Source organism: Microtus ochrogaster, unplaced genomic scaffold (assembly GCF_000317375.1).
Source record: "Microtus ochrogaster isolate Prairie Vole_2 unplaced genomic scaffold, MicOch1.0 UNK1, whole genome shotgun sequence".
In the NCBI taxonomy this organism is placed as follows: Eukaryota; Metazoa; Chordata; class Mammalia; order Rodentia; family Cricetidae; genus Microtus; species Microtus ochrogaster.
Genome location: NW_004949099.1, coordinates 2,020,282 through 2,031,314, shown reverse-complemented (window position 1 = coordinate 2,031,314; position 11,033 = coordinate 2,020,282). Strand labels below are relative to the sequence as shown.

General features: G+C 49.0%; 1 protein-coding gene across 1 annotated transcript in view; it reads left to right on the top strand.

Moving 5' to 3' along the window:
* Nucleotides 1-3,521: 3,521 nt before the first annotated feature.
* Rab43 (RAB43, member RAS oncogene family) overlaps nt 3,522-11,033 on the top strand; it is a 24,259-nt gene continuing 16,747 nt past the window's right edge. The window contains exon 1 of the mRNA XM_005364825.3: nt 3,522-3,963. Coding sequence (XP_005364882.1) covers nt 3,766-3,963 — 198 coding nt within the window. The 5' untranslated portion in view covers nt 3,522-3,765. The remainder of the gene's footprint in view (nt 3,964-11,033) is intronic.

Sequence of the window (11,033 nt, the reverse complement as noted above, 5' to 3'; positions counted from 1 at the left end):
TTTTTTTTTTTTTTTTTGAGACAGGGTTTCTCTGTGTAGGCTGACTATTCTAGAACCCTATAGACCAGGCTGACCTGGTCTATAGATCAGGTCAAAAGATCCACCTGCTTCTACAGTGCTGGAATTACCACTACCACTCAGCTAAATAAATAAATCTTAAAAAAAAAAAAAAGAGCGTAGGACTTGATAGGACTCAGCATCAGTGGGTAAGAGCCGCTAGTGGGTAAGAGCACTTTGCTACTCTCCCCGAAGATCTGAGGTTCTCAGTCACTGTCACCTGACTCCACCTCTGTGGTGTCCGATGCCCTCTTCTGGGCTCTGCAAGCACCTGCACAAATGTGGCCTTCAGACATACACAAATACAAAACAATTTTGTTTTTATTTTTGTTTTTTCAAGTCAGGGTTTCTCTGTAGTTTTGGAGCCTGCCCTGGAGCTCACTCTGCAGACCAGGCTGGCTTGGAACTCACAGAGACCCACCTGCTTCTGCCTCCTGAGTGCTGGGATTAAAGGTGTGTGCCACCACTTCCTGGAAAAAAATAAAATCTTTAATTCTTGGGTCACTTAAATTTGAGATACACATTATTTCAAAATTTGCAGTTGAAATAGGGCTTAATTCTTTTCTATAGGAAAAATAGTTTATTGAGTGTAATTTTGAACTATTCCATCTTAAGTGAGCATATTGCATTTAAAAAATGCTGCTGTGCTTTTAAAAAATTTACTACCAAAAGAAGGGAAGAGGCTGAGTGATACTGACACACCTTTAATTCCAGCACTTGGGAGGCAAAGGCAGGTGGATATCAGTGAGTTCAAGGCCAGGTTGGTCTATAAAGTGAGTTCCAGGACAGCCAGGACTTCTAAATAGAGAAACTCTGTCTTCAAAAACCAAAAAGAAAAAAAAAAGGAAGTGCTGATCTTATCTGATGAGATGTGATCTGCACAACGTAGAATACTCTCCTTGACACATTTTGTTGTATTTGTGTGTGTGTGGTATATGCATGTATGTACATGTGTATGTTGTGAGGCGGTGCCTATGTATGCATTTATATGTAGAGGCCAGAGATTGATGTTGGGTGTCCTATATTGTTCTCCTATTGTCCCCCTTCCTTTGTTTTTAAAGACTAGGTGTCAGAAGGGCGGTGGTCCTGCATACCTTTAATCCCAGCACTTGGGGCAGAGGCAGGTGGATCTTTTGAGTTCCAGGTCAGCTTGGTCTACAGACTGAGCTCTAGGACACAAATTGAAGAAAGGAAAGAAAGAAAGAAGAAAGAGAGAAAGAAAGAAAAAGACGAAGTCTCATTTGAACCTGGAGCTTGCCATTTTGGCTAGGCTGTCTGGCCAAGCCTCCAGGGTCTGTCTATCTGCTGTGTCTAGCACCGTTGTTTCAGGTGTGTGCCTCCACACCTGACACTTCACACGGACACTGGAGATCTGAACTCAGATCCTCATGTTTCACCGTGGGCATTTTATCCACGGAGCCTCCCTCACCCCCGTTTCTAATGGCTTTAATACATTTCTGGAGTCATGTAGTTCTCACCACTGGTAGTTTTTTTATTGCTTGCTTTTGAATGTTTTTGTTTTCTGACACAGTTTATCCCTGAATGGCCTGGTACTATATAGATCAAGCTATCTTTGAACTAAAGGCAATCCTCCTGTCTCAGTCTTCCAAGTGCTGGCATTACAGGTGTTCATCACTATACCTGGCTTCACAGTCCAATTTTAAAATGTCATAGCATTCCGTGAATGAATGAAAGTAGTGGGTTGGCTTTTGCTGACACAGCCCACATGCAGACAAAATCCCTTCTTCCCTAGACCCAGGGCAGAGCAGAGGCCAGTGAGCCATGACTAACTACCCCTCCCCCTTGCTCGTGCTTACCTGGCTCTGGGACTCCCTTTTCCCTTCACCCTGGGAGCTAGACCCAGCTGAGGGGTACTTCCCACCCCAGAGCCATCTTCAAGGAGGGCACCACTCTGGTTCAGTGTACATACTGGAGTGGAGGCAGTTTCTCCACCACCAGAGATGTGCCAAGGCAAGACTCGGAATTCGTGCCCAGTGGCACTCTAGGGGTTCCTGGCTGGAACTGCTGGGCATTTCTCACAGGGATGGGGTTTCAGCTGCTTCAGAACAAATGGCTCTTCTGCTTCTCCATGTGCCAGTGAGGCTAGTCACAGGGCCTGCGGTGCTGGCGCCTGTGGGCTTGCTCTCTGTGCTTTCCCTAAGTTTTGGGAGATCCTCTTTCTCTTTCCTACTGGGGAAGATTTTGTATTTTACTCATGGATGGATCTCAAGGCACTAGAACAGTGCGTGGCCACAGCCATTAATGAAATCTATTGAATTAAATATCCCTGGAAGGTCTAAAGGGTTGTCTGAAGAGACTAGAGCATTCCGAGTTTCCTCTCATTTTAGGGATGGGGCCTGTTTGATCTAGTTGAGACTGCTTACAGACATTTGGGTCCCGTTTCTGCTACCTCTGGCTTTCCAGGCCAAACCTAGGAGCTGGTTGGACCACACGTTTTCCTTGTACCTCGTTTTGGGTGCTGGTGTGTTTTGGTTGCGATCTGGACTGTATTCCTAGGGAGTCCAGATTTGGCTGGACTCCTGTCTGGCCTGTCATTCTTCCAAATGGGACTCTGGGTTATTCTGCCCTCAAGAATTTTCATTTCCTCTTCATTTTTGACCTAATGAAGGCTGCCTTTGCTGCGAGTTACCGGGGCTTTAGCATTTCGGAAGTGGCAACATGGAGGTGGTTCTGCCACAGCCCTTCATTGTCAGTCCTACCCCAGAACTATGCTATGGAGACCTCATGCCTGCTCCTGACTGGGTGCAAGCCAGGCGAAGGACAGAGGCAGGCCAGTGCGAGATGGACGTTTGTCCCGGCTGAGTTGGGCAGGAGGTTAGGTAGGGATGGACTGGCCATAGCGGGCAGTTGTGGACTAGTAGGGGCCAAAGACTGCGAGGGGGCACATACTGAGACCGGGCTGAGGAGGGGCCAAGAGCTGCGAGGGGGGGGGGAATTAGGGAGGAGTTAGCTGGAGGGCAATGAAGAGGTGTGGGCGGATTTCCGTCTTGGATGCGGTGCCAAAGGCGAGGACCAACCTAAGGCGGGTTCGGAATCACCAACCAAGGCGGGGTAAGAGGTGCTAAGGGCGAGGTCAGGGCCAAGTGGAGGATCAGGGAGCTGTTGACCACGGATCGGATCCGCACGATGCTCATGCCCTGGTTACTGAGGTGCTGAGGGCGGGATCAGGGTGATGTTGAGAAAAGGGTCGGGGTGTTGACCGTGGTGGGGTGCGGGCGCTGCTCTGGGAAGAGCCAGGGAGGTGAGAAGCTTCGAGGGGTGTTGTGCGGGAGAGTCGGGATTCTACCGACAGGATAGGAGGCGTTGGCTACGGGAGGGGGCATCTGGGCGGTGCTGGGGGCGGGACCCAGACACGGAGCGGCCGGAGATGGGCGGTGCTGGGGAGCAGGGAGGCTCGCTCCGCCCCGAAGGCGGCACCCAAGCGGGCCTGAGGTAGCCCTGGGCCGGCCGCAGCACCGACGGCTGGGAAAGCTCTGCCGAGGGCCCGGCGCTGCGCTCCCGGGCGGAGCCGAGTCCGCGGGGCTCCGGGGCGGGGCGGGGCCGTCGATCGGTCAGCCGCGCAGCTCGTTCAGGTGCTGCGGCAGCTCCACGTAGTCAGGCAGCCGGCCGGCTGGGGCGCACGGACCTCGGCCCGTGACTGTCGTAAGCCCAAACCGGGCCCCTGCGTCCCAGGTCTCCCGCGGAGCCATGGCGGGCCCGGGCCCGGGGGATCAGGACGAGCACTACGATTTCCTGTTCAAGCTGGTGTTGGTGGGCGACGCGAGCGTGGGCAAGACGTGCGTGGTGCAGCGCTTCAAGACCGGCGCCTTCTCCGCGCGTCAGGGCAGCACCATCGGCGTCGACTTCACCATGAAGACGCTGGAGATCCAGGGCAAGCGGGTCAAGGTGGGAGGCGGCGCGGGCCGCTGCTTTGCTCCGGGCGGGCGGTTCCTGGCCAGTCCTTCAGCTTCCCCTTCTTTGGGAACGGGTCTGGGCCTTGATGTCCTCACTGGGTTCAGGTCCGAAAGCACCGCCTTGGGCTCTGGGAGAGGTGACAGTAGGCGGCTAGAGCCTGGAGAAGGAAGCCTGCTCCCGTGCTCACGGCATGGGGACTCCTCCAGAATAACTTGCTGCGGAAGGCAACCTGCAGGCCGGTCCGTGAGCGCCGCGAATGCCGGGACAGACCCTTCCCTGCGCGGCCCTCTGGGGAGCACTCAGCCAGATTAACGACATCCCCGTGACCGGGAGGGACCAGGAAGTAGTGGCTGCTAGAACCGGAGGGCCAAAAGTTTTTTGTCAGAATTTTCCTCCGTGGCCACGCCTCCCTGCAGTCTCCTTTATGGACCTGGTGGTGGAACTCGACTCCACCAGGGCCAGCGCCGGGTGGGGGTGGGGGCCTCCCCAGCTGGGGTTTGCTAGAAACTGAAAACTTCACAGATACCGGAAGGTGGGGGAGAGAACCAAACTTTGGCAATGACCCCAGCAGAAACAGCAGGATGTGGTTGCCACAATGTCCTGGCAGTGATGTGATAATATTTGGGATGAATGAAATCAGTTTCTTAACCTAGGTGGCTGTCCTCCCGATCAGTAGCATCCTGGACAGGACACAGCTTTGTTCTTGCGCACACAAGCACTCGGTAACTTGCCCGACTCGCACCCGACAGAAACCCTTTGCCATTTTTCATGGTTTCAGCATCACAAGGATCTTCAAGACTTCTTTAAAGAGTACTGGGTGGGGGCTGCCCTCTTTTTTTTTTTTCTCCTCAGGAAGTGAAGCCCGGGGATGAGAGTCTTTTTTGACCCTGTTGCTGCTGTGCCTCTGTTTATTTGGGTGGCTGTAGGCCTGCCCTCTGTTGCCCTTGGCTGGGATACTTAGCTCTTTGTTTCTATAAAGTTGGGATAATTTCTGGGTGTTGCCTCTCTCCTGTCCCATCGCGTAGAAAGAGGAAAGTCTGCAGTCATTTTTATGTGCCTCTAGAGATTTTCCTGCGAGGTTTCGGTCTGTTTTTCTGTGAGGTGGAAAAGGGCGAGGTGCAGGTAGGCACTTTTTGTTGTTCTGGGCCATCCCTTTGGAGCAGGTGGCCAGGGAAGGGCCCACATGGGTGGAGTCTGTCCATAGTCAAGTTTGCGCCCTCTGATAATGCCAGCAGCCAACATTCAAAGTGCAGTGTGGAGAACAGAAAGCAGGAGACATTCCCTTCTGTTGGCCTGGGCCTGGTGTGTGGATCCCGGTGCTGACTGGTCAAGGAGGGGGGGCAGTATTCCTGTTTACCTGTGGAGATAACCCGTCACCCAGTGCAGCCCTGGCTGGACTGTGCACTTGAACTTAGGTTATGCAATACAGGACCGTGCAGTTTGCTATCTCTTTTCCTTATGGTCACTGCAGAATTTCCTCTTAGGAGGCAATCTGGTGGGCCTGTGAGTGGCAGAGCTATGTATGTGAGCTGCTTGTTCTTTCCAGAAGCTCTGGTGAGGCAGCTGTTTAATGGGTGTGTTCTATAGACTGGAGGGCATTGTTACAGTTAATTCTTTTTGTGGTGCTGTGCAAACTCTACCAGTAAGCCTGCCTCCCACCTGATCTGGGCTTTGTAAGAGTTTGGGGAACCCTAGAGACAGGCCACCTGCTGTTCCAGCTCTTCAGAGGTTGGAAGTACCCTGAAGTGAAGGCCAAGAAGGCAGAAGCTTTACTTTCCAACAGGTCAGAACAAAACCATCTTATTCCGTTTTGTGTTTCAGTTGTCAGAGCAAAACCATTTTTTATTCAGTTCTGTGTTTCAATTTTACTTATTTGTTTAAAGAATTCTGCCAAAATGGACCTTTGAAAGTAGCAGATCCAATCAAGTTCTTTTTTTTCTGTAGTCATTTTCCACTGTACTATCCTAGTTGACGAGATGGGCCTGTATGTCTCCAGCCCTGCCCTCTTCTCGGAGAGGCCCAGATTGTTCCTGCCACCACCTTTGCATCTTCCCCCTTCTCTCATACTGAGCTCTGAGAGCCCTGTATAACTGATATTTTATTTCCAGGTTCTGCTGTGAGTACTGCTCCCCCTCCCCCAGTCCTCCCCTGACCTGCCAGGCCTTTCCCCCCTGTTGTCTCTGTGCCTGTAGCACTCACCTAGATGTGAACTCACCCAGGTTGTTTGTCTCTTCCTGTTGAAGATAAGCTCCTTAAGGACACAGAGATCCAGCTGGCCGGAGTCAGACACTTGCTGTTCACTGTATGCCTGTTTACTGGTTAATGTTTATAGAGGAAGGGGAAGCCAGGAACTGTGAAGTAGCTGACTTAACCGAAATCTCCAGTAACTCAGGAAAAGTGAAGTAGCTGGCTTACCCGAAGTCTCCAGTAACTCAGCAGCAAAACCAGCATTTGAACTCTGGATTTGACTGGCTTCTGGGTTCAGTGCCCACTTTCTGATTTCTTCTGCGCCTGGAAAGGTGGCCCCAAAGTTCTGAAGCCCATGAGCCCAATGAACCATTGCACTCACTGAGAACAGAGTACACTCTTGGGATTTTCCTCTCCCTCTGTTTCGTTTCCTTTCTTTCTTTCTTCCTTTCTTTCTTTCTTTCTTTCTTTCTTTCTTTCTTTCTTTCTTTCTTTCTTTTTTTCAAGACAGGGTTTCTCTGTAGCTTTGGAGCCTGTTCTGGAACTCACAGAGTGCTGGGATTAAAGGCGTGCACCACCACCGACCGGCTCTTTGTTGTTTTTTTTTTTCCCCCAGGATAGTGCTTCATGTAGTCCAGGCTGGCCTCGAACTCACTATGCAGCTATGGATACCCTGACCTCTTGATCCTCTTGCCTCTATTTCCCAAGTGCTGGGACCACAGGTGTGTTAACACCACAACCAGTTTTTATACTTAGGGATCTTATAAATGTTTTTAATAATAAGAGTTGACACCAGAATATTTCAGGGTGTTTATCAGCTAATAGGGACACTGAGATAGCCCCACTCCAGGGGCTGTCAGATGATTCAGCAAGTAAAAGTCCTGGCTGCCTGAGTTTGATTCCAGAACTCAGGGTAGAGGGTGAGAACTGACTCCTGAAAGTTGACCCCTGACCTCCACACACATGTCATAGCAAATGTGTACACTTGTATATGTATGCATGTTCGACATATACATGTCATATATAGACAGACAATAAATTTTTAAAAAATAGCCCAGTCAGATCATACAAGCTGCTGCCTTTGTAAATGGTTATTTGAAGTGTCCTGTTGGTCTGAGACGGGATGTAGCGCTTGTCTTTCTGATTGGAGAGTCTGAATAAGAACACAGGCCTCGAGTCTGAAGGCTTGGGCATTTTTACTTCGGTCCTTCAGTTTGAGTTCTTTTTGGGGGCCTCAGGCTTCTTCATCTCTGAAATGGGACTAATGACTAATGATGTACCTGCTTGGGAGGTTATTGAAAAACTCGATATGCTTGAAAGCATTTCAGATTTCCCTGGCTTTTAAAAAATTATGTTTTAAAAATTTATTATTAAGGTATGTGTATACACGCACTTGTGCAGCAGTAGGCTCTTGTTCTAGTCCCTTCTCTCCTTTGTGGGTTCTGCAAATTGAACTCAGGTTACCAGGCTTGGCAGCCGGCACCTTTATTCACTGAGCCATCTTGCTGGCCCTTCCTTGCTTTTTTCTCTTTCTTTTATTTTTTGAATAGGTGATCTATTCATGTGGTTCAAATTGCAAAATGTCAAAGACCTAAAGGATACTCAGGGAAGTTTCCCTTACCATTTTGGCCCCCAAGCTACTCTGATCCCCATAAACAAAACAATTAGTACTACACATTTTTATTCCCCAAAATATATTATAATAAAGCCAAAAAGTATAATGTAAGCAAGCAGAAAGGTTTGTTTAATTGTTGCCTTTGCTGCCATGTTCCTCTAGATGACTGGGTTGGGAAGCTTCTCCTCCAGCTCTTGCCGTTCCCTGCCACCCTGAGTCCATTCTCACTGCTTCTTCTCTCCTTTATGTGGGCAACACAAAGGTCTGTTCTGTAAACTTGGCTTTGCAGATCACTAGGCACACAGGCCTAGTACAGGGAACCTGGTGAGGATTTCCATGGCTTCATCAGGTCTCCTGGCCACTTGGTGGAGACACTGCCCTATAATCAATCAATCTCTCTCTCTCTCTCTCTCTCTCTCTCTCTCTCTCTCTCTCTCTCTCTCTCTCAGTTTTTCAAGACAGAGTTTCTTGGTGTAGCCCTGGCTGTTCTGAAACTCTCTCTGTAAACCAGGTTGTCCTTGAACTCACAGAGATCCATCCACCTGCCTCTGCCTCCTGAGTACTGGGTTTAGAGTATGCTACTGCCCGGCTTCCACCATTTTTCTTCATGGGATCTGTGCCTTTGGACCAGGACTTCAGCTCTTTGTCCTTGACTCAAACTGTTCTTGGCCTCATAAATGTACTTTGTTTTCCTAGCTGCTGCTGTTACTTCCAAAGTAGCAGTAGGGAGGGATTAAAAGTGTGTGTTTTAGTGCTGGTAATGGAACCCATGGCACATGCACTATAGACAGGTACTCTTCTACTAAACTACACAAACCCAGATTTCTTTGTTTGCTTCCCTAGTTCTTTTAGTCTAAGACCTGGCTTTTCATCTGCACACTTCCTATGTGGATAAAATCGATTTGACTTTTTGGTTCTGCTCAGAAATAGCAGAAGGACTGTTAGATAAGAGATGTTCTGGGTCACGGTGATTGTCTGAAGAGATCTGTTCTTGATACCAGTGGTCACCATCCTCATTGTAAACTAAACCTCACCTCCTGAGGATTGTTACCATACTCAGGCAGTGCTTGTGTAGGGAGAGGGAGAGGGCTAGCTCCGGACTCGCAGAGGCAGGCTAACCCTCAGCCTAGCACATATTACCGTGGCCGTACAGTGGCACCTCTTCTAACTGTCTGTTCTCTAAGATGCCTGTGTAGCTTTCACCCTAGTGGATTGTCAGCAAAATGGGAAGTGACAGTTCGTAAGTACCTGAGAGAGGAAGTGGCAGGAGGAGGCGGGAGGGTGGGCTCCCAGCCCACTTGACCTCCCTGCCTCTTTCTCTTTCCCTTCCCTTTTGTTATTTTGATAAAAGTCTTAATTTGTTGCCCAGAATGACCTTGAACCTGTGCTGCTTCTGCCTCCACCTCCCCAGTGCTGGTATTTTGGGCATCAGATACATCAGCTATGGCATCTGGCTCCTATGTGGTTTCTTTGAGACATATTCAAAAGTCCGAAGCAGGAGGAGCAATGCTTGCATTTGTGCCTCTCACCTGATCATGCTCTTCTCATCATCCCTCCAGCTGATCTTTGCATCTCTTGTGGGAGATGTCTCCACCGTCCTAAGCGGGAAAGGTGGCCTGGATGTGACAAATCTTGAACTAGGTCATAGCTTTTCCGTTCCTTGTCAGGAGTTTTTCTGACTGTGTAGTGTTGTGCCCTCCACCACTGGCAGCAAGCACATCCAACAAGTGAGGGAGGTGGGGATCAGTGTAAATCTAGTCCTGGGGGCCAGTGAGGTGGGTCAGGGGGCAGTGTGCTAGCTGCCAAGGCAGGCAGCCTGAGTTCAGTCCCTGGACCTACATAGTAGGAGATAATCAGCTCCTGAAAGGTGTCCTCTGATTCCCACACTTGTTGGGGGGCACATCTGTGCTCCTCTTCCCCCAAATAAGTGTTATTAAAAGTTAAAAAAATAAGCTGGTTGGGTGGTGGTGGCACATGCCTTTAATTCTAGCATTCAGGAGGAGAGGCAGGCGGATCTCTGAGTTTGAGGCCAAACCTGGTCTACAGAGCGAGTTCCAGGACAGGCTCCAAAGCTACACAGAAAACCCTGTCTCAAAAAACCAAAAGAAAAAAACCCCAGAAAACAAAAACAAAAAACAAGCAATAAAATTAAACAATGAAATCTGCTCCTCATAAGTCATTTGCATTTTACATTTTAGTTAGCAGTTTCAGCGTTGTAATACCGGGTGCTGTTAGAAACAAATCCTTGTTAATTCAAATGAATTGGGCAGCGTTGGAAATGACCACTGTGAATAAGAAAGAAAACTTGTCTTCTAGGCTAATGTTCCAATACAAATACTTTATTCACGTTGTGACTGAAACCAACCAAACCATGCTAGATAAGGAACCTCTACCTTGCTGTGAGTTCTTGAGTAAGAACCTTTGCCATTCACGGCTTCTTAGATACCATTTAATATCTTCCCTTTTCTGTTGTCATTGTAGGAGACAGGGTCTCGTGTAACCCTGGCTGGCCTGTGGTTGCTGTACAGCGCAGGGCTGCTCTAGATTGGGAACAGTCCTCCTGTCTGAAGAGCTGGGATTACAAGCTTGCTTGCCCATACCTGGCCTCTTCTCCCCTCAATTGTCTTGCTTTGTCTTGAAGACCTCCCCTTCCTGGATGGAAAAAGAGAGCCAACACTCAGTGTGATGTTTGAGACGAGGTTCTTTATTTACAATGCTGAAGACTGAACCCAAGGCCCAGCGCACGATAGGTAAAGGCTTTACCATCGAGCTGTATGTTCAGCCCTCTTTTTTTTTTTTTTAATTTGATTTTATTTTTGTTACGTAGGACTGAGAGACAAAGAATTTACTCAGAATTGGTAGCTTGGACCAACCTCAATGTTGTGGTCTTCCTGTCTCAGCCTCCCGATGCTGATGTGAACCACTGTAATGGCATTAGGCTTCATTTTGGATCAAAGAACTGCTAATACAGTAGCAGGCCCTAGTAGTCTGTAGCTCTTCTTAACCATTAGGTCTACCCCTGAAAACCTGCCAAAAGAGGAAGTTCCAGGTTACAAAAAGATTCTGGATGTAGAATGTCACTGCTGATTGAACATTCAAGGAACCAACCCTGAAAGGAATAGCACCCATCAGAACATTTAAGTTCTAGGTTGTGATGTCAAAAATTCAGCCGGGCGATGGTGGCACACGCCTTTAATCCCAGCACGCGGGAGGCAGAGGCAGGCGGATCTCTGTGAGTTCGAGACCAGCCTGGTCTACA